Source organism: Rhinolophus hipposideros, assembly GCF_964194185.1.
Source record: "Rhinolophus hipposideros genome assembly, chromosome: 26".
Classification (NCBI taxonomy): Eukaryota; Metazoa; Chordata; class Mammalia; order Chiroptera; family Rhinolophidae; genus Rhinolophus; species Rhinolophus hipposideros.
The window spans coordinates 26177229-26198677 of NC_138072.1; the positions used below are offsets into that span (position 1 = coordinate 26177229).

The following is a 21449-nucleotide window of genomic DNA, read 5'->3' on the forward strand; positions in this document are numbered from 1 at the left end:
CAAGGACGCGGCGGGCGGAGGAGACGCAGCGGCGGCGGGAGCGGCGGCCCCGCGTCCCGGCCTCACCCTCAGCTTCCCGCCGCGGCCCGCAGCCGGCGGCGCCGGAGCTCCGAGGGCGCTTCCCCGGGCGCGGGGCCCGAGGCGGCCAAGACGGCGGGCCGGCCGGGCGCGGGGCGGCGCGCGCTGTGCTGCGGGCTGCGCTGGTGGGGGCCGGCGGGCCGCGGCGCGGGCCCGGGGCCCGGCGCGTGCGGCTGGGAGGCGCTGTGGGGGGCAGGCGCGCGGGCGGCGGCGGGGGCCATGGCCGAGGGCGGCGGGGGCGCGCGGAGGAGGGCGCCGGCGCTGCTGGAGGCGGCCCGCGCGCGCTACGAGAGCCTGCACATCTCGGACGACGTGTTCGGCGAGTCGGGCCCCGACAGCGGCGGGAACCCCTTCTACAGCACCTCGGCCGCCTCGCGCTCCTCCTCGGCCGCCTCCTCGGACGACGAGCACGAGCGCCCCGGGCCCCCGCGGGCCGCCGCCGCGCCGGAGCCGGAGGAGGACGAGGCTGGCGCGGCCTGGAGCTCCGCGCTGCGGGACCGGGCACCCCCGCGCTTCGAGGACACTGGTGGTAAGGCGCGGCCCGCGGGCGGGGGCGGGGGCAGTCTGGTTCCCGGCCCGGGGGAGGCCTGAGTGCCGGGCGGCAGAATGCCAGCTGCTTGTGGGCCGGCTCGGCGGCGGCGGCTGTGCGTCTTGGGGAACAAATGAGGCTGCGGGATGGGGGTGTGGAGTGCGAGACTCAGCCTGACTGCGTGTGGAGAGCGTGAGGCGGAGGCCGGGGCCAGCACCTGGCCCATGGCGAGGGACGAGACGGAGGGGGCTTCCCTCTTTTGCTAGGAGTGTCCCCGCGTCCTGCAGCCGAAGCCAGTCACACCTGTGGACTTGCACCTTAGTGGCGGGTTAAAGGCAGGTTACCTAGTTGAGGGAATTCTGAAAACCTGAAACGCCTTGGGGAGGGGCGGATCATTTTGTAATAATGGCCCTGGAGCAAGCCTTACCCAGGTGGCAGGGGTGGGGCGGGGAGCAGTTGGAGCTAGGCCCAGTGGAAGAAGACGGAGAGTCCACCGACCACGTCGTCGCTAAGCTTCGGTTTTCTCCAGTTAATCTGAGAAACTTTCGTTGTCCGTGTCATTCAGGATCTCAAGCGCAGGAAAGCGTGAAAGGACCCGTTTTGCGTCGTTAAGGTGTTTGCTGTAACAGCAGAAGGCACTTGCGCGTGTGTTCTGTTTACCGCGATAGCCACAGAGTAGCGCCTGATACCTGCAGAAGGTCACAGGAGTGCTGGCAGCCGCGGCCTCTTTACAGCCTGCTTTTGCGGGAGTCCGGTTTTAAAATACCGCTACTTACCCTGCAGCTGCTCAGCAGCCTCCGCCCTCTCTGAGAAGCGGACACCCGTCCTTTCCAGCTGGCCCCTGACGCTGGCTCCTGTCCCTTGCTCGGTTACCTTCAATGGCAGGCCCTTGTTTGTTTCCGCACACGGTTTTCACTGGCGAAAGTGCGCGCAGCGGTGCTGGAGGCCAGGGAGTGGCCCACTGAGCATGATCCTGGCCATGTGGCTTTTCCTGACGGGTTCATCCAGACGGGAGTACAGCACACAGGGGGCGGGCCCAAGGGACCCTTGGCACAGGGCTGGACTTGGCCCTGGCCATCGTGCTGCAGCCTGCTGTAGGCTGGGAGGGCTGACTGGACTCTCAGCAGGGAGTGGTCTCCAAAGGTCCAGCAGGCGGCTGCAGGATGCGTGCACTGAGCTGCTGCTGGACTTACTCAGTCCAGCTTAGCTGGGCAGTGCTTGGGGGTGGCTCCGTTTGGAAACATGTTCTCCTTTGGGCTGCAGTTGAGTTTTGGAGTTTTTGTCACATCACTCTGCATGTATACTCCTTCTACACCCGCTCCATTTTGTAGACTGTCATTCGGTCTTACAGGCCTGGACAGCTGTTTTCCATAATGGCTCTTGAAGAATTGTACCTGCCGGAGCCCTGCTTCAGCAGGCTCTGTGCTATCTAGGATGTCTGCAATCCAGTTGTCCATCTTGGAACACTTGAGAAACGTGTCTGCCTGGGAGAATGCAGCAAGTCTTCCTGTGTGTCGAGGGAAAAGAACAGCATTGTGTCAGGTTAAGCCTAGTTATGAATAAGATTCATGCGTGTGCAGGTGTGAGAGACGAACACCCGGAATCAATTTCAAGTGATATCATATTAGTAACCTAGAAATGGGAGTTCTGCAGCAGAGCAATGCAATCTAGCCACGGCAGCACTTATATGGTCATGAAGAGCAGTATCATGTGTCATTTAGTGTTAGGTTCAAACTCTGCTTCCCTCGGATGTCCACGGAGTTCACAGTGGGGCCTGAGAATCACAGTCAAGCACTTTAAGCAAAGACATTAGTGGTTATTTGATGGTATTTATGCGCAATTTTGTTTTCCTATTTGGAGTGGGAGCATGCTTTTCAAATTCAGCTCTCATAATTTCCCTTCCTCTTTGCAACACCCTCTCCCTAAGTGAAATTTGGGGTGGAGGTGGAGGGATGAGGTTGGTGATTTACTAAGTGTGTGAATCCAGAGTCCCTGAAACAATGCAATATGATTTATGGGAACTGAAAATAGATGCAGAAAAATGTTGCTGCTCGGAGGAAATCCTCGTGCCTAGTAGAATGGAGAGGGACGGATGTGTGTAGCAAGAGGCCAAGAGCTGCACCCTGGCCGCCCTGAGCAAAGAGGGTCAGTCAGCTACACTTATGAAAGCACAGTGTCCAAGACACTCCGACAGGAGTGTGTGCCCCTCTTTCAGGGAGTGTAGCCTGGCTCTCTCCCATCTTTGTTCCCCAGTTTATTAACAGACCTCACTGGGTGGGGTGGGGAGGCAAGCAAGAGGGTGGCATTTTGATCTGTAGTCAGTCCTCATAATAGAAAATACATAATAAAAATTGCTGTTGCTGATAGAATCAGATGAGGGAAGCAAAGGCTTGTCGACTGTGGAACAGCTTCCTGCCCACCTTTACCGTACAAACCTGGACAGGTATGTGTGTCACTGTGTCCTATGAGCCACTGCAGTACTTGTGCTGTTCTGGGCTGAGTGGGGTTTCTTCTGTCAGAAAGAGACTGTAACTGCTGTCTGGGAGCCTTCTGGTGACCTAGGGCCCTTTTCAGTGAGTCCCTGTGCAGGAGGGGAGTGTAAACACTGGGCACCATCATGCCTTTGACCTGTGCTTAAGGTTGGGCCTGCTAACTGCTCTTTAGGCTCTTTTAGTCTTCCCAGCCTTTCCTTCTGTTTTTCCTGTGTATTTAGCTTCCTGGGTCAGGCTCTCCAGAAGTGCAGCCAGCATTTATGGGTGGACAGCGTCCTCTCCCTCACCCTTCTCTGTCCTCTCCCTCCCTCAGGTTCTGACTGTGCCTTGAAGTGTGGCTTCCCTACGGATAACGTAAATGCTAAGACTGCTTACAGGGCTGGCTGCCTGGCTCAGCACCCCTGTGTGAATGGGTCAGCCTGGGGGCGCAGGGCCCAGACCCTCTTCCAAGCAGACTTTGCAGCAGATCCCCCTAAAATAGCCCTCTCAAGCTGTCAGCCTCGTCTGCCCACTGTGCAAATAACCAAGACAACGTGCGAGCTCACTCTGTGGAAACTGCATGAAATCCAGGCGCGGCTGCTTTTTGGGCTTCTGCCCTTTCAGTTTATTCTGAGCAGTCTTGTGATTTGTTCTCTCTGAGGAGGCGAAGGAACAGGCAGATTCGCAGATGCTCCAGGTGGCCTTCTGTTCTGTTCGGTTGTTGGTCCTTTGTCATGCTGGCTGGGATGTGAGCTGCTTGTTCTTTCCGTCAGAGGTTGGACTTCACATGAGAGTTCTCCCATGTTCCCGTCAGCAGTGTTCTGTAATCATTCAGTGGGGAGGTGTGACCTTGAGAAGCTGGAGAGGGACACGTGGTCTTGAGAATTAACGTTGTTAAATGTTTTATCTTTAGAGTCTGTTGTTGCTTCATTTGGTTTAAAGTCTTTGACTAACAAGTAAGAAGAGAAAACTCTTTCTCTTCAAGCCAGGATTCACTGAGATACCCTACTGTAAGGGGGTTTGTGAGCTCAGCTCCCGGAACCCTCGTCTGTGGTATCAGGTGTGAGCAGCTGCTCCCACCTTTAGCTTAGGGCTGCGCTCTGTGGCTCCAGGAACTGCAAATCTCAAATCTTGGCAGCCATAAGATAAGTCGTGCCGTGCCACACAGAAACCAAAGAAGGGGCTTCCTGGGGGAGACTGCTCATGTGGGAGGGAAGCCTGAGCTCGGGATGAGGACCCTAACTGCAGTTTGGTTTATAACACGCTTTTCCAGGCAGCTTCCAGCACCTCCACAGCCCTCTGAGAGGGAAGTTGTCTCCACTTCACAGAGAACCACAGATGGGTCTTTCCAGGCAGAGTCTGGGGGTGATGAGATGACTGGGTTAAGTGACCATCATCCCACTAGTCAGTCTTGATCACGCAGGAAAGGTAGTACCTCCCTCCTTTTTATAGCACCTAGAACTTCTTGACAGTCAAAAATATGTATTTTCATATTTATACATGGAGTTGCTTCGTAACATTTTTGGGGGCACACACAGCTCTGTGAGGTTTAACCCATGTGTGAATTTATGTAACCAGTCCCACAGTCAGGATGTGGAACAGGAGACAATTTTATCCAGCCCGTATTTAACCCCTGCAACCCCAGCCTAGCTGTGAGACGCGACTGTACAGTTTCTGCAGGCGGCGGGGCTTCGACTAGACGCGGCAACCTGGGGGTTTGTGGGAGGTCTCTGACTCAGTTTTCCAGTCTAAACCTACCTTTATTTTCAACAACTATTGTTTATATGTTTTTTCTTAGTAACAAGTAACATCCCCATTTTAGGAAAAAAGAGAAAGAAAAATGATAAAATGTTTAGAAATCCCATGATGCCCTTTTACCCCAAGATGAACACAGTTAGCGTGTCGAGAGCCTCCTTCACATATCTTAGACTCCATATTGTTGGGTGGCCTGCTTTTCAGTTCTAGTATATTGTAAACATGTCCATTTAAATTTTAAAATGTCGTTTTAATGAATCCATAATACTGTACAGTTCCCTGTGTGTGAGCATTCAGTTTGTAGCCCCTCCCCCTTTTGCTCACATACATTTATTTATATGTACTTTGCTGTGGTAAATGTTTTTTTTATTTTCATTTTTTAGGTTTTTATTGGGGAACAGTGGTGTGTTTTTCCCAGGACTCTCATCACCTCCATCCAAGTCAAGTTGTTGTCCTTTCAGTCTCAGTTGTGGAGGGCGCAGCTCAGCTCCAGGTCCAGTTGCCATTGCTAGTTGCAGGGGGCGCAGCCCACCATCCCTTGCAGGACTCGAGGAGTTGAACTGGCAACCTTGTGGTTGAGAGGACGTGCTCCAACCAACTGAGCCACCCGGCCGCCCCTGCTGTGGTAAATGTTCTTGAACCTTACGTTTGTGTGCACATCCTTAGCATAAAACGATGAGGATGGGGCTGAATTAAGGACCTTGCACATTTTAAGGTTGTTACCTGTTGTGAAATCACCTCTCAGAAAGGAAGTATACATACCAGAAGGTCCTTTAGAAAATCCTGCCTGTAAGGCAGCAGGCCTCATAGGTGACTCCCGCTGGCAGGGTGGCTCTGAGAGGAGTGCTCTGCTTAACGAAGCTCATTGCGGTGTGACGCAGACAGGTCATGTGTCACAGTGCACAGCCCAACGTGTGTGACACACCCAGCTCCAGAGAATCCCTCCACCCCCAGGGCTAGCTACTATTTAGATTTCCATTGCCATCGATTCTTTCTGACTGTTCTTTTGGCCTGGTTCTTTCCTTGCTCATTATATCTGTGAGGTTTGCCCACATTATTGCCAGTGGAGTCTTATTTTTATGTTGCTGTGTAGTGTTCCATTGGATCAAGACTCCAGTTCATTCCCCATTATCCTGTCAGGGGACATTTGATTGTTTGCAGATTGGGCTCTTATTAATAAAGCTGCTGCAGATGTGGTTGCCCGTGTGTTTGCTGGACACGCACTTCATTTCCCTTGGTCATATGTACCTAGGATAGGACTGCTGGGCCTAGATGGTTCAGCCTTGGCACTGTTACACGCTGGGTGACCCTGTGTTGGGGGCTGCCATGTGCAGTGCGGGATGATTAGCATCACTTTGGCCTCTGCCCACGGGGGCCAGGAGCACCCCTTCCTCTGGCTGTGGCAATCTGAGGTATCCTGGGGCGTGGCCACATGTCCCCTGGGAGCAGAGCTTTCTGCACTTGAGAGCCACCGCTTTAGTAGATGCTGCCAAGTTATATGCCAACTTTCCAGTTATACACCCACCAGCCGTGTAAGCGACAGGCCATGTATAAGTCAGCAAGCATATTGAACCCTGCTGGGCTAAAACGATAAATAAGGCATGTCCCCAGGAGTCCAATAGAGAGACAAAGTGAAGACAAAGAGACAAGGGTCTATGTGATCAAGCATGTCCCCTCAACCAGCTGGGTTGGAGACGAGGGGGCCCCTAAGCTGCATCTTGAAGAACAAATAAAAATTCGATAAAGAGGAAGGAAAGGGGCATCTCAAACCAGGAAACAACTTGGGCAAGCCGGGATGGGAGAGAAGCAATGCCCGCTTTGCCTGTGGGCAGGGCTGCCCACTCCTCCCCAGGCTGAACATCCTTACCTGAGGCCTTCTTAGTGAAAACACCCTGAAATTTGACGTTTGTAATTGTCATCGTTGCAGGCGACTGTAGCTGGAACTCGAACTGCACCTTCAGGTGTGAATATGGATTTGCCCAGCAAATGCTGGATCCCCTGGGAGGGGGACTTGGCAGGTTTGGGGAGAAAAGGTACTCATGGAGAAGCCCTGGGGTCTTTCCTTTATGGAAGGAAAAGGGGAAATGACAGCAAAGTTGATGTGCTAAATCTTTATTGGTTAAAGGAAATACAGTATTATTTCTGGGGGAAAGGGGGAAATGCCATGCTGAAAGAATAATATAATAAAACCCTGAAAATGCCCTGTAATGTAAGGGGGTGCTCTGCCTAGATGGGCACAGGGGAGAAAAAGCCCTCTACCCCCTACCTGTGAATTCCAGGAAGAATTATTACACGGGTATGGATATCTGGCCAATTTAGGTGTATGTTTAAGAAATCCTTTATTAAAAAGTTTAGAACCACAAATTCTGCCCCTTCTTATATCATTTCCATTGCTACCAACTTGAAACAAGACAGCATCGCCTCTTGGCCAGGGTTCCGGAACCTTCATCTGCTTGGATTCCCAGCCGCCAGTCCTGTTGTCGCCCTGCCCCCATCTCTCTCCATCAGCCGTGGGAGAAGTGATCTTTTACCCACAGAAGCTCATCCTCTGACTTGTCTGCGTAAAACTTCCCAATGGCTTCCAATTCAAGCCAGAGGGAGTTCCCGTGTCCTTTGTGAGGGCTCCAAGCTCCACAGGTCCTCCTCCTCTTCCTCTCCAGTGTCATCTCTGGGCACCTGTTTTACTGTCAACACTGCCCAGCCGCATCATCTGTTCATCTCAGAGCCTCTATGCCTGCTGGGCTCTCACCTGGAATATTCTTCCGATGCTCGAATGGCAGCCCTTGCTCGTTGGTCTGGTCCTGGTTCAAAGGTCCCTGTCTCCAGGGATCTAAAACCACCACCTTCCCTCGGGTCCCTTTCAGCAGCCATATGCGCCGGTTCATTTCCCTGTGGGCTGAGGCCATGGGTGTCTTGGTTACAGTTCAACATGGCAAGTCCTCAAGTTTTGTTGAATGAATGAATGAATGAATGAGTGAGCAGGAGATGGACGCAGATGTAGACATTGGGGATGGGATGGGCATCAGTGAAGAAGTGTTTACAGGGAGCTGAGTGATTTTAACATCCAGAATGGTGGAGGAGTAGGCAGGGCAGCCCACGAGGGAGCAAATTCCTTACCAGGAAGATGCTGAGGCCAGTCTGGGGGTGTTAAGGGATTTCTGTCTGGATGGAAGACTGCACTTGGTCTCTGGGGAGCTTTCCAACCCTTGTGCTTTGGCACTCTGCCCACTAGAGACCCCAAGACAGGGATCTATGAGGAATTTGCAGGGGACTTAGCTCCTGTACCCCCTTTACTTAACGAATGCTTATGTAGCACTTACTGTGTGCCACATGGTGTGCTAAGCACTCTCCAAGCTATGAAATCCTCATAACTCTGTGAACATTTATAGTAGACATTCCCCATTTGAAGAGCTACATTTTTACCATGTTCTTGCATTTTTAAGAGTCTTTAGCTGCTGTGTTGTTTGGTGCATACATACTTACAGTTTTTATATCTCCCCTAAAATTGTGCCTTTTCATCTTGCTTATACCTCTAACCTTAAATCCAGCTTATCTGCTATTTTGTCTTTCTTGCTTTCTCCTTTACATTTGCCTGGTTCTCTCCTTGCCTGGTGCATTCTTTTCAACCCCTATTTGCTATTTTAAGTCCATTTTTTTGAACAGCATATAAACAAGTATATATTTTTATCACAACCTGAGAGACTCTTTAATTTAATTGGAGAAATCAGGCTGTACACATTTAAAATTATGACAAACAGGCGTGACTTTATTCCTTAGGATAAGGAATTTATATCCTTTATTCCTTAGGATAAGGACTTTATTCCTTGGGAATTCCTTATTTATTCCTTCCTTATTTTATTTCACCCTTTTTTTTTTTTTTTTGGTTTTCCCTATTTTTGACGTTTTGATCCAGATACTCATTCTTTTTCTACATGATAAATATAGAAGTTCTTTCCATTTGGGGGTAACAGCTTTATTGAGATCTGATTCACATGCCATATAATTCACCTTTTTTATGTGTACAGTTTAGTGGCTTCTAGTGTATTCCCAGTTGGTGCTCTCATCATCAAAGTCAGTAGAGCATTTTCACCAGCCCCAAAAGGAACCTTCAGCCATCACCCCAGCCTGAATCAGGCAACCACTGATTTAATTTCTGTATCTATACATTTGCCCATTCTGCATATTTCATATAAATGAAATCCTACAATATGTGGTCTTTTGTGACTGCTTCTTTCAGTTAGCTTAATGTTTTTAAGGTTCATCCGTTTGATTGCATGTGTCAAAATTTCATTCCTTTTTAAGGCTGAATAATATTCCATTGAATTGATATACCACATTTTATTTATTCATCGGTTGATGAGCACTTGAGTTGTTTTCACTTTTTTTGTTATTATGAATAAAGCCAAAACCTTCATGTACATGTTTTTGTGTGAAAATGTTTTTCACTTTTCTTGGGTCTATACCTAGGAGTGGAGTTGCTGAGTCATATGGTAACTCTTTGTTCAACATTTTGAGAAACTACTTAACCACTTTCCAATGTGGTTGCACCATTATACAATCCCACCAGCAATGTAAAGGGTTCTAATTTCTCCACATCCTCACCAACGCTTGTTTTCTGGTTTTTGATAGAAGCCATCCTCATGGGTGGGAGATGGTATCTTACTGTAGTTTGTTTCCCTAACGATAGTGATGTTGGGCATCTTTTCACGTGCTTATTGGCCATTTGGATATTTGTATATTGGAGAAGTGTGACTTCATGTCCTTCGCCCATTTTTTAATTGGGTTGTCTTTTTATTATTGAATTGTAAAAGTTCCTTATACAGTCTGGATACATGCCCCTTATCAGATATATGACTTGCAGGTATTTTCTTCCATTTAGTCAGTTGTCTTGACTTTCTGGAGGGTGTCCTTGGAAGCACAAACGTTTTACCTTTTGATGGAGTCACATTTATCCATATTTTTTTCTTTGGCTGCTGTGCCTTTGGTGTCATTGCTAAGTAACCATTGACAAGTTGAAGATTACTAACAATTTACCCTGATTTTTTCTTCTGAGATCTTTATCATGTTAGCTTTTATGTTTATGTCTTTGATCCATTTTGTTATTTTTTGTATATGGTGTGAGGTATGTTTCCAGCTTCATCCTTTTGCATGTGAATATCCAGTAGTTTTAGGACTCTTTGTTGAAAATATTGTTCTTTCTCCATTGAATTGTTTTGGCACCTTTATCAAAAATTAATTGACCATAGTTTATTTTCCATTTTAATAATATTTTGTTTGTTTTTACTTCCCGCCCTCAAAATTAAACATATATTTCTCTATTGTCCTTTGAAAACAAAAGTACTGTTTCCCCAACTAAGACTATTTTCTCTAGAACAAGACCCTCTGTATCAAGGATCCTTATTTAACTTTTATCCTAGAGATTTATTATTGTCCTTTTATTTCACACATAAGTGTGCACACACACACGTACAACATGCACCAAATATACACATTTTGTCTAAGTGGCTAAACGTTTGCCTAAGGCAAGACTGAAGCCAATGGTATGAAGCTTGATTCATGAAAATGAAAATTTTCTTAACACTCTCTTTCCTTTGTAATTTGTATAATATATTATTTTTCATATCTAAATTGTAAGTGATTTATTGTGGATGTTGTCCTATATGATTGCGGAATTCTTTTCTGTTCCTGAATTTTTAAGGTGGCAGAGTTGACTTTCTGATTTTAATTCATCTTCACTAGTCTTGAAATACTATTAGCCTGAATTAAATCCAGTGACTATAAAATTTCATTAAATTCTTAAGGGCTATTTAGTTTAGTATTATGAAAGTTAATACATGAACTAATTCTATAAAGATTATAATGATGACATTCTCTAAACTCTATTCTGCCTTGTATCGTTACTTACATTTTATAACGGTCAGTTCTAAAAGGATAAGTAAGTTTCTGAAGTTATCTGGAAAACATACTCTTTTATTTTGTTTTTCAATTAGAGTTGACATTCAATATTATTGTGTTAGTTTCAGATGTATAGCATAGTAGTTAGACTTTTGTATAATTTACAGAGTGATTCCCCAATTAGTCTAGTATCCATCTAGCACTATACATACTTATTAAAATATTATTGACTATATTCCCTCTGCTGGACACTCTTGATATTTGTAATATTTGTATTAACTGTTGAAAAGGGTTCCTGGCCCCAATTCTAAAGACGTATGTGTGGAGGCTCCCCCCACACCAACAAGCAATTCTTAGACACCAAGAATTCGACTCAATCCTGATGTTACTACTTGGAGATAGAGTCAGGTTCCACAGGCTGAGGGAGGGTGGTCTCATAGAACTGAGCTCCTGACCTACCAGCTACAAATGGGAGCCTCCAGCGATCACACTCCCAACTCAGGAGGCCGATCGCAAGCTCAGGTTGTTACCTGTCCTTCTGACAGACTGGCTTAAATCAGAGGTTCTCACGACCCCCTCCTTCAGCTTGATTAATTTGTTAGAGCAGCCTACAGTATTCCAGGAAACCCATTTACTCCCTGGATTATTGATTTATTACAAAGGATATTAGAGGATACCAATCAACAGCCAGATGAAAAGATACATAGGATAGGGTCCTGAACAAAGGAGTGTCTGTCCTCGTGGAGCCTCAGGCCTGACATGGCTCATGGAAGAGTTCTGTTTCCCGGTGTGGAAGCGCTCAGAAAACAAGGACCAAGGACTGTCCCTTTGGGTTTTCATGGCGGCTTCTCCCCAGAGATCAGGGTCCTAGGACTGAAAGTTCCAATCTTCTAATCACGAGGTTGGTTCTCCTGGCAACCAGCCCCCATCCTTAAGCGACCTCATTAACATAACAAAAGACATCTTTGTCACTCTCATCACTTAAGAAATTCCAAATGTTTTGGGAGATCTGTGTCAGAAATGGAAGGAAGACCAAATGTACACTGTTGTTCCATTTCTCAATTCAAGTATTTGAAAACTAATCTTGCTACTTTTCGTTTGTAAAATTGTCAGCTATTCCCATCTTTAATATTGCAACATCGGTTATTCTTGTAATAATAATTATACATTTATATTTTAAAATTTCAACATAGAAAGTACATAAGTTTAGGTTTTCAGTTACATCTAGAGTGCTTAATTGTATGTGAAAATAAACATATCAACAACAAATCTGAATGACATGTTTTGTGCACGTCACTGACATGGTTATGCTGCTTAGGCATGATGGGAATTGACACGATTAAATGACATTGATCATCCATCAATTCAAGGGTGTCAGGAAGTGGGTAGGCATCGCCATTCAGCCTTGCCACGGCCAAGACCATTTTGCTCATTGGTCATCAGTTTTCTCTTCCAGGAATCTTGGTTCCACTCTATTGTTAGAGGCTTTCCTTTCTTGCCTGCAGGATTGTCTTTTCTTTTTTTTAATCCTTAGATTCAGAAACTTTGCTAGCATGTGCCTCTGTGTATCTTCTCTGTCGCTTATGTCTGGACCTGGGTGCCCTCATTGCCTCTCCTTCAATTGTCCTTTTCTCTCTTGGTCTCAGGATGTAGCCTTAAAGTGTCACATCTTGTTTTTTATGATTTCCGTCTTTTTATGCTTGTACTCTCTGCTTTGTTATTTCTTGGATTTGATCTTGAGTCAGTGATTCAGGAACCATACCTGACCACTGTTAGGCCATATGTAGGCCAGGAGTAGAAACCATCTTCAAAGCCACCTTGTCTTGCTTTGTACCTTGTACCTGCTGGCTTGTGTTTGCCTTAGGCCTGGAGAAGCTGCCTGGAATGTAGAAACCATCTTACCCGAAAAGCCATCTTGTCTTGCTTTGTACTTGTACTTGCTGGCTTGTGTTTGTCTCCTAGGGGCTTATGATCTGCAGGCCTGGGTGGTCCAGATGGCGGCCTGGGGGCTTGAATGTGGAGCTGGGGGGCTTGGTCATGCCCCAAAAACCTTTGTTGCGAGAGGCAATGCAACAAAACCCCCCTGAAGCATTGAAGGGGGAAGAGCCTGGTTTACCCCCTCCTATAAAACTCCATACCCCTCTTTGCTCGGAGAGGCTATGGTCTTTTCCAGCCTGACCTCCCGCAGCTCAAACACGCCAAATAAATTCTAATAGGCCAATTTTTGTCTCCCGCGACTCATTCCTCCGGCTGCGCCTAACAACCACCTTCACCTTCTCTTTGTCTGAAGAGCTGTTTAGTTAGGAAATCATCGTTTTTAGCTACAGGAAATCTTTTTTTCCCCTGTGTGTGTTGCAGTTGAATCTCTCTCAGTGCTATTGTTATTATAAGTAAAATTCAAGATGTTGTCTGTATCTTCCTGGAGCTCTGTCTTTCTGGGTGTGTCCTGTTTCTTCTGAGCCCAGTGACTCTGCTCTGAGACCTTTCTTTGTAGGCTTGTGGGGCCCGGGTTTGGTGGGGTACCCAAGCGGTTGCCAGGCTTGTGTGGTAGAGAAAGCAGCCCTGCTTGTGTGTCCGTTTGACATCACAGAGTCCCACTGGTTCCCTGCTTGGTCCCTTAGGCTGGGGCAGGAAGCACCACCTTTCGTTTCAGCTGTTTCTCTATCTCTGGAGCCTGGGAATGTATCTAGTCACAGCTGTAGGCCAGCGATGGGTGTCCTCCCAGGTCCACAGAGGTTTTCAGGCCTCCTGGTCTTGGGGCTCTGGGGCCAGTCCCTGCAGCTTGAGGAAGAAGAGCCCACAGCCCCCTCCGCCGGGGGCTACAGTATGTGCCCCCACTCACCTGTGGTTCTCAGTGCTGAGAGGCAGACTGGGGACAGAAGTGGGGTCAGGGCAACATTGGGGTCACCATCTTCTTTCAAAGAGAAACGTGAAAGGCTTGATGGCAGGGAAAAGAATATGGATTTATTTGGCTTAAATTATTGTATGTCACACTTAGGTAGATATTGTCATCCCCATTATACAAAGGAAACAGACTTTGGGAGGTAGGGATTCACGCAGTCAGGAAGAGTGGTGGACCCTGGAAGTGAGCCAGCCATTAAGTAGTGTGCCTTCCCAGCTCCCACGCCTCTTCTGAGACAAGAGGCCTAGAGGTGACCTAGTGTGCAGTCCGCTCTTTAATGTGAGCTGAGATGGTTTTGTAGTGCTCTGCGTACTTTGGAGAAAATGGTGGAGGGGTGGGTTTTCCCAGGTGGGATTTATGCTCAGAGCTTCCATTCTTCAAACTTTCTAGCAGGGACTTGGTCTGGTGATTGTTTGGATGAAGACAAGACGCCATTAAGGGCAGATATCTCTGTGAAGAATCTCATTCTGGAATACCAAATCAATGAGCATATAAGCGGGTTGCTTGAAGCTGCCTCTGGAGGGGAGTTACATGTGTTCCGCTAGGTAAATATCACACAGTGGCGCATATGAAAACGTTGCTATTGCTGTCATATGAGGCTTTTAGTTTGGGTCTTTTAGGATAGCTTAAAATTGTTTTGACCTATTTTCCCCACTTTCTACCTGGAGATTAAAACGGCAGGTCCTCAGAGCGAAAAGGAGGCGGCCATGGTTTTCTGGTCATGGCTCATCTGGGTTCTGTGATCTTCCCCCAGTCCTTGCGTCAGCTTTTCAGGCGCCGCATCCGAGGGAGTCTGGGCAATTTCTGACGAAATGTCGGGTTAAGTGTGAAAGTGTAAAGAACATGGATTTTGACCCAAACTCCCTGAGTCTGCTTTGAGACCAGCACATCCTTGAATTTTCAGACTTCCATGATTCACTTGGCAAAGTTACTTAATCTGAGATTCAGTTTTCTAATCTGGAAAATGGTGAAATACTAGATACCTCACAGCTTGTTGGGAAGGATCACATGTTTATAAAGAATCTGTAATGACTGACCCTTAGCAAAACTTTGTAAATATTAGTCCCTTTCCCTCCCTCTGTCTGGCCCCTGACTCTCCCTGGCCCTTTCCGAAGGGCCACGGGGACAGTTTGTACTGGCTTTGGGGTGATCACTCATGGATGTACTTGGATGTGGGTGTCATTTAGAATCAATTCACCTGGAACCTGTTGCTTATGAGAAGTTTGGTTATAGAATATGTTTAGTAATGTTTGGTGTCATCATTGTTTTTTCCAGGGAAGACTGGGAAAATCTGAGAATTCAAAGGCTTTTGGTTGGACCCAAAGGCAGAACCCCACCCCTACTCAGGGCCGTCCCTTCTGTAAATGTTAGGGGTCAGGTTGGAGGGACAGTAAGTGCTGGCTCAGTGGTGCTTCTTAGGTAACCGTAGACAGTACGTGCTTCTCGGGGTGATGGCAGTCACACCTGGGCTTTAATATCTGTGTCAGAATCCCGACCTTTCTACTTCATGGCTGAGTGACCTCTCTGTGTCAGTTTCTCATTTGTAAAGTGGAGAAACCTCAACCTACCTTCCAAGCTGGCCAGGAGCCCTAACCTCCTGTGTGACGTTTGTAGAGCCCTTCCTGGTACCTGGCTCACCCAGGCGCTCAGTCTGCACTGCCACTTCCCTATGACTGTCTTTCTGCACAGGTGGTGACGTAAACACTGTTTATCGAGTATTTCCTCTGTTTCACTCTTCTAGGCTCTTGACTGTCCCATCAGTGACAGAACAGATCCTTCCTGCATGACATACCCATCTGACAGGGAAGGCGGACAATCAGCAGTGACCAGGGCAAATAGACAGCATGTTAGGAAGAACCAGTGGACAGGATTAGGGGCTTGGGGTGATGGGGCAGGGCCAAGATCAACTAGAATTAAAGAGGGTGGACGAGATAGGCCCCATTGAGGAGGAGAGATGTGAGCGCAGGCTCACGGGAGGTGGGGCGGGGCCAGGTTGGCATCTGGGAAGTAGGTCTCCTTCCGTCTGGGTGGGACATGGCCAGGATAAGGCCCAAGGTGGAAGTGTGCCTGGAGGGCAGGTGCCCGGAGGATGCAGGAGGTCCCAGGACGTGGCTTGTACTTTGGGGACGATGCAGGGCCTTAGGGGTGTTTTTGGCAGAGTGACATGGCCCGTGTAACTTTTAGAAGATTCTGTAGGCGCTGGGCTGAGCACAGACCCTGGGATCTGGCCATTGCTGTCATCTGGTAAGATGAGGAGTGGAGGTTGTAAGGCATTCAGATGCTGGATGTATCTGGAAACTATTGTGTACCCTGCTAGGCGCCCTGGTCACCTGAATGATTCAACCTTGGGACCTGAGTGTTGGCGGCATCTTCAACAATGGTGACAGAAGAACTATGCGTCCTTTTGCCAAAAGTTTGATTTAGTATCAGGTGAAGCTTCCAGCAGCAGGACCACCCTGCCATCCTTCGGTCGTCTTACCCTCTGCCCGCGCATATTATGCTCATGTTATCATTACTGGTGACATGGTGGCAGTGCTTTGAACAGCCATCTGAGGGCTGGACTAGAGGCCTGGTATAAGGTGCCCTTACGGCTGAATGTCTGGGCACCAAGAGGTGGGCTTAGCTGCTTTGCTCTGTAAGATGAGCGTCTGCCAGGCTCACAGGACCAGTGGGAGGGGCTGGCAGAGGAGCCCACTTGAGGGGTTGGCCCTGCTAATGGCCCCCCACTGAGAAGAGGACCCATGCCCTGGGCCGAACATCCTGTTGAGTGGCTCCCTGAGAACACACCAGGTGGGTGGTCACATGGTGGGAGGGCCTTTCTTCTGGGGTAGGGTTGTCAGATACAGGGTATCAGTACAATGTGGATTTCACATAAACAATTTTTTAGTGTAAGTTTGCCCCAAATCTCGCATGGGGCATATTCATATGAAAACATCATTTGTTGTTTATCTGAAATTCAAATTGAACTTGGTATGTTGTGTTTTCATTTGCTAAATCTGGCTACCTTTGGGTGCTGTGTTCTTGCTAATTGATGAGCTACACGGAGCCTTACCTGTACCTTAGTAACCTGTCAGGGTTGTCAGGTAACAGGACTTGACTCTGAGAGAGCCATGTGGGGAGAAGGTTCTGCTGCGTTCCTGGGTTAGTCCTGTCCCACGTCAGAGCTGAGTGCTAGGCCTTGTCCGGAGCTTGCTCTGCATCCTGCCATCCGTCTTCTGTTTCTCCCAGAGGAGTTGCTCCGGGGACTAAGTGCTGGCCCTGTCTGCGTGTTAAGTCCTACTCGATGTGGCAGTGCAGCTGGCCGAGGGAGGTGGTGCTGAGGACTGAGGCTCAGCCCGGTGGGAGCCCGGGGGTGGAGTCGGTGCTGGGGGCACAGAGGCCAGGCTGGCCCCGCACTCAGGTCGAGATCCTGTCTGTCCCCCCTCTGGGGGGACCTGCCTCCAGTCCTTGCCTGAGCAGCTATTCTGCTAGACATCACCCCCCATCTGTTAGGGGCTGATCATGTCCCCCCAGATTCGTACGCTGAAGTCCTGGTGCCTCAGAACATGACTGTTCAGAGATTGGGTCTTTAAAGAGGTGATTAAGTTAAAATGAGGTCATTAGGGTCGGTCCCAATCCAACATGACCGGGTCCTTATGAGAGGTTAGCACTCAGACGCAAGATGATGGAAGACTCAGGGAGAGGACGGCCGTGGATCCAGCCCCCTTCCCCGCTGTGGCGCCTTGATCTTGCACGTCCAGCCTCTGGGACTGACAGATGACGAAGTCCTGTGGCTGAAGCCCCCAGGCTGTGCTCCTCTGTTACAGCAGCTCCCGCAGACCAATAGGCCGCCCTACAAGTGAGAGAAGAGAGCAGGACAGGGAGGCTGGACTTGAGGACGCAGATGAGATGGTCTCAGCGGTCTGTGCCACTCAGCCCTTTGCCTCTGGGACAGTGTCAGGCCTGTGGGAGCCCTCAGGACCAGACGTGCCATTTCCGACGTGAAGGTGATCTGTGGGACATGAAAGACTTCCTCCCCAGTGTGGCCCGTGACCTGGGAAGGGCTTTTGGACAGGGATGGTCCCTGGCCAGTTGCCTGGTGCCCGTGCTGGGGCCACTGTCCCCAGAACTAGCTCTGCATTTTCACATGCTTACAGCTTCAGAGCTGGCTTCTTCCCGGCAGCGTCTTGCGGGTAAGCGCTACTGACAGCAGGTCATGGAAGGAAAATGTCATCGGGCTCAGAAGCCATGAGACCATTGGTCTTCCTTGAGGGGCTCTAACTTCTTTACGTGTGGAACACACCTACAGAAGAAGGCACAGTCAAGTCACAGCCGATGGATTTTTGCACCTGTGTGTGTTCCTGGAGGAGGTTTTGAAAAACTATATTTTCCTAGAGCTATTTTTATGGTAGTGACATCTTTGGGTAATTAAAATTATTTCTGTATCATTGTTCTTAGGAACGAATCCGATAAATATTCTTAAACCCCGTTGTTGCTTGGCTTAGTTTGCCGCTTAAAGATTCATCTTCCATCATAGAAATGTCACCTCCAATGCCACCTGGGCCTCAGGGAGATGGCTCCTCTTAGCTCCTTTCCCAGCCTGTCAAGGACTCGGATTGGACCAGGAGCAGAGACATGTCAAAAACTAGGAATTTGAAGACTGGTTAATTTGAGGGAATAAGAGCAAATCTTGATTCTAAATTTGTTTTGTTATGCTCTAGAACTTCCAGTTACAAAGTTTTTCCTTTTTCAACCTGAATGCTATTTATTGGGAGTTTTTGCTTTAGATTCCATCATTAGGGAGCTTAACTTCAATTGGAGAAGATGGCAGGTAAGGTCAGCAAAGCCAGGTGACAGCTCAGTGCAGCTTGGAACCCGAGCGTCCTGCCCTCGCAGACTCCTGAGCTGGGACGATGGCAGGGGTTTCCTCCATGGTGGCCAGGCCAAAGGTTCCGTGTGCGGGCGTGCATGTGTGCAAGCGTGCATGTGCACACACGTGAGTTCCTGGTGTTCCCAGCCCAGCCTTGGCTTCTTGCCTGCCCCAGAGCACGCAGGCCACCGCCTCTGGAAGCACTGAGTTGCCCGGCTGCTGCTCCTCCAGACTCTGGCTTAGCCTCATGGGGTTTGGTGCATTGTGCCCTGGCCTGGGGCTTGCATCGTGGGGCAGATGATTGGGGCTTTGTGGGGGATCCCATGGATGAGAGCCCAAGCAGGAATGTGCTCAATGGGCAGAAGCTGCCGAGGAGCCATCAGGCATTGGGGACACACAGGTCACCTGGACACAGAGCAAAGGCTTTGGTGGTAGGAAATCTAGGCAATACTCTGTCAAAGGATACTGAGAGGAGGATGGACAAGAAGATGAAGGGGAAAGAGATGCGGAGCTCTGAAGGCAGCTTCTGGGGGCGCCATGACTAAGTACTGGATGTTTTCTAACTGAACTTCGGAGAGGTAAGAGCTACCTGGAATTAAAGACATTTGAAGCTTTGACTTAAAGCAGGCGAGGACAGCCGCCTGTCTTCCGCTTGCCTTCTGCCTCCTCTGCTGGCTCGGGGTTTGGCCTCTCCAGCTGCTTGCTCCCAGCTTGTGGGACGGACGGCAAAGCCATCCCAGCCAGAGTGCCTCATGAGGGTGGAGGTGGGCTGCAGGCACCCTGAAATCTGGGGGGCGGGCTTCCTCCTGGGCTGGTCCCCCAGTGACACTTGGCTGTCCCACACCTCTCAGTCAGCCTTGTGTGGAATAGGGGCAGAAGGCGCCAAGGCCTAGTCCAGGGTTCATCTTTTCTGCTTTCTGAGTTCACCCCTTTTTCTACCTTGCTGCAGTCAGCAGATTCCACAGGTGTAGACTTCTCTCAGGGATGCCTTGAGCCCTTTGACAGAAGGTCCTGGTAGAAATGTAAGTGGCAGTTGTCTCCTGTCTTCCCAAGCTTTCAGGACTCAGGGCATGTGAGGGCGGGCAGGATGCAGGTACAGAAACTGCCTTGGATGCTGAGGCCCTGCCTGAAACGTCACCTGTGGGCCGACCCCACCTACAGGCCCTATGCACTCCCAGGTGAGGAAGAGTGGGGAACGCACCTGATCTGGGGCCCAGCCCCGGGAAGAGGAGCTGAGCCTGGAGCATCAGAGATGGGGGAGACGATGGAGTGGGCTCAGAGAGGTCACGCCTCCGGTGTGGGGCTGGGTCCCAGGCACAGCTCCTGTGGGGCCAGTGCGGGGCTTCCCGCACTGCCCAGGAGGCCATCTGGCCAGCAGGAAGGTGGGCCTGTTGCTTACTCTGGGATTCCCTGGTGTCAGCCTGCAAACACTGCTGGTCCACAGTGAGGAGAGGGAGGATAGGACCCTGTGGTGATAGTTTCATAAAGCTAAACGAGTCCTTTGTTGAGATTCTGTCCTTTTTACCTCTTTATGTTAAAATGACTAAAATCACGGTTGAGTTCTTTTGGGGGAGGGAGCTCATGGCAGAATAAAGTTTGGAACCTTGATTTCCTTCTGCTTTTTAAAATTGTTATCGATGTGTGAAAGTGAAACACCTGTGAGCCCGCATGCCTTTAGCACCCCTCCTCCTGCTGATCAAGAAGGGTCCCCACTGGGCCCTGAATCAGGAGTGTCCTTGCTCTCTGCTCCCGGGGACCCCGTTCCATGGGGTGCACTGAGCCCAGGGTGGCCGTGGGGCAGCTGTCGCTCTGGGATCAGCAGTGTAGAAAGTCACCAGACACTGAAAAAATTCAGAGGACGTGAGATTGTCATTTGGGTTTGTGATCTGGTTAGTGAAGCTTCACAGCCCTGGGAAGCATCAATCCCTCCTTTTCCTGTGAAAAGTTCATTTCATCTTCTTTCTAACCACACCGTTTAATGAGCGGCTGCCCAGCAGGATACCTCTGTCTGGCTCCCTGTAGCCCCTTCTCTCGGGCAGACGCGGGCTCCGCTGAGTGTGGAAGGAAGGCCTGTCGCTTACAGCTTCCCTTTTGTCTAATGGTGTAACGAAGATCAGTGCCAGGCGCTTGGGGCTGCTTAATAATTGTAAAGCCCCATTCTATTAATTGGCTATTAGAAATGGTGAGGTCTATTTCTTGTGGAAAAAGCATGTTCTCTTAATAGCACCAAAAGTACTGCAGGAGCTGTGTGATGGGTGACCAAATACTGCTGTTTGTGTTCACGGCGTCTCGCAGATCAGTGCTGGACACTGACCTCATATAAGGAGCAGAGCATGTTTGACAGCCCTGGGTGCTGGCAGAAAGGAAGGCGGGTGTGCTTCTGCTGACACAGAATTCTACCTGAGCTGCACCCTGGTACCTCCCATTTATAATGATGCCAGATGAGGAGCTCACTATCGTGAAACCTGTTACATCCCCGTGGGGAAGGAGAGAGCAGACAGGTTTCCCTAGGGGAGAAGAGGAGGGACAGAATGGAAAACTGCTAAGCTGTACTACCGTGGGCAGCGCTGAATCCTTGCTAACTGTTTGACTCGGGGTGAGGGACCGTCTTGGACCCTCACTGGGAGCTCCTGTGTTAAGCCCCGTGTGCTTTGTTCTGCGTGTGTGCTGTGGGCGACTCTGACGGCTGGCAGCTGTGCCCACCCCACCCCCCAGCACACATTCAGGCAGACTCTGTGTGACAAAGTGCCCGTGCTTTCCTCATGGGCTGAGCCCAATCTCTGTGACCCGTCGGGCTACCATGGAGGTGGAGAAACTGCACGGAGCCCCTGCTGAAACGGCTCCCATCAGGCAGCCCCTCAGTGACTGACGCTGAGCTGCAGGGCCACTGTGCTCCTGGGCGGGCAGGTGGGTGGGTGGAGTGGGGGAGCGCTCTGGCGATTCTGAGACTGTATCCCCACTCCAAATGAC

The 21449-nt window shown here is 49.5% G+C and overlaps 1 protein-coding gene across 2 annotated transcripts in view; it reads left to right on the forward strand.

Annotated features, from left to right (window-relative positions):
* The first annotated feature begins 269 nt into the window (after window positions 1–269).
* The window catches only part of PGBD5 (piggyBac transposable element derived 5), an 87605-nt gene continuing 66425 nt past the window's right edge, over window positions 270–21449 (forward strand). For both annotated transcript variants that reach the window (XM_081039198.1, XM_081039199.1), the window contains exon 1: window positions 270–607. In XM_081039198.1, the coding sequence (XP_080895324.1) occupies window positions 298–607 (310 nt within the window). In that variant the 5' untranslated portion in view covers window positions 270–297. The remainder of the gene's footprint in view (window positions 608–21449) is intronic.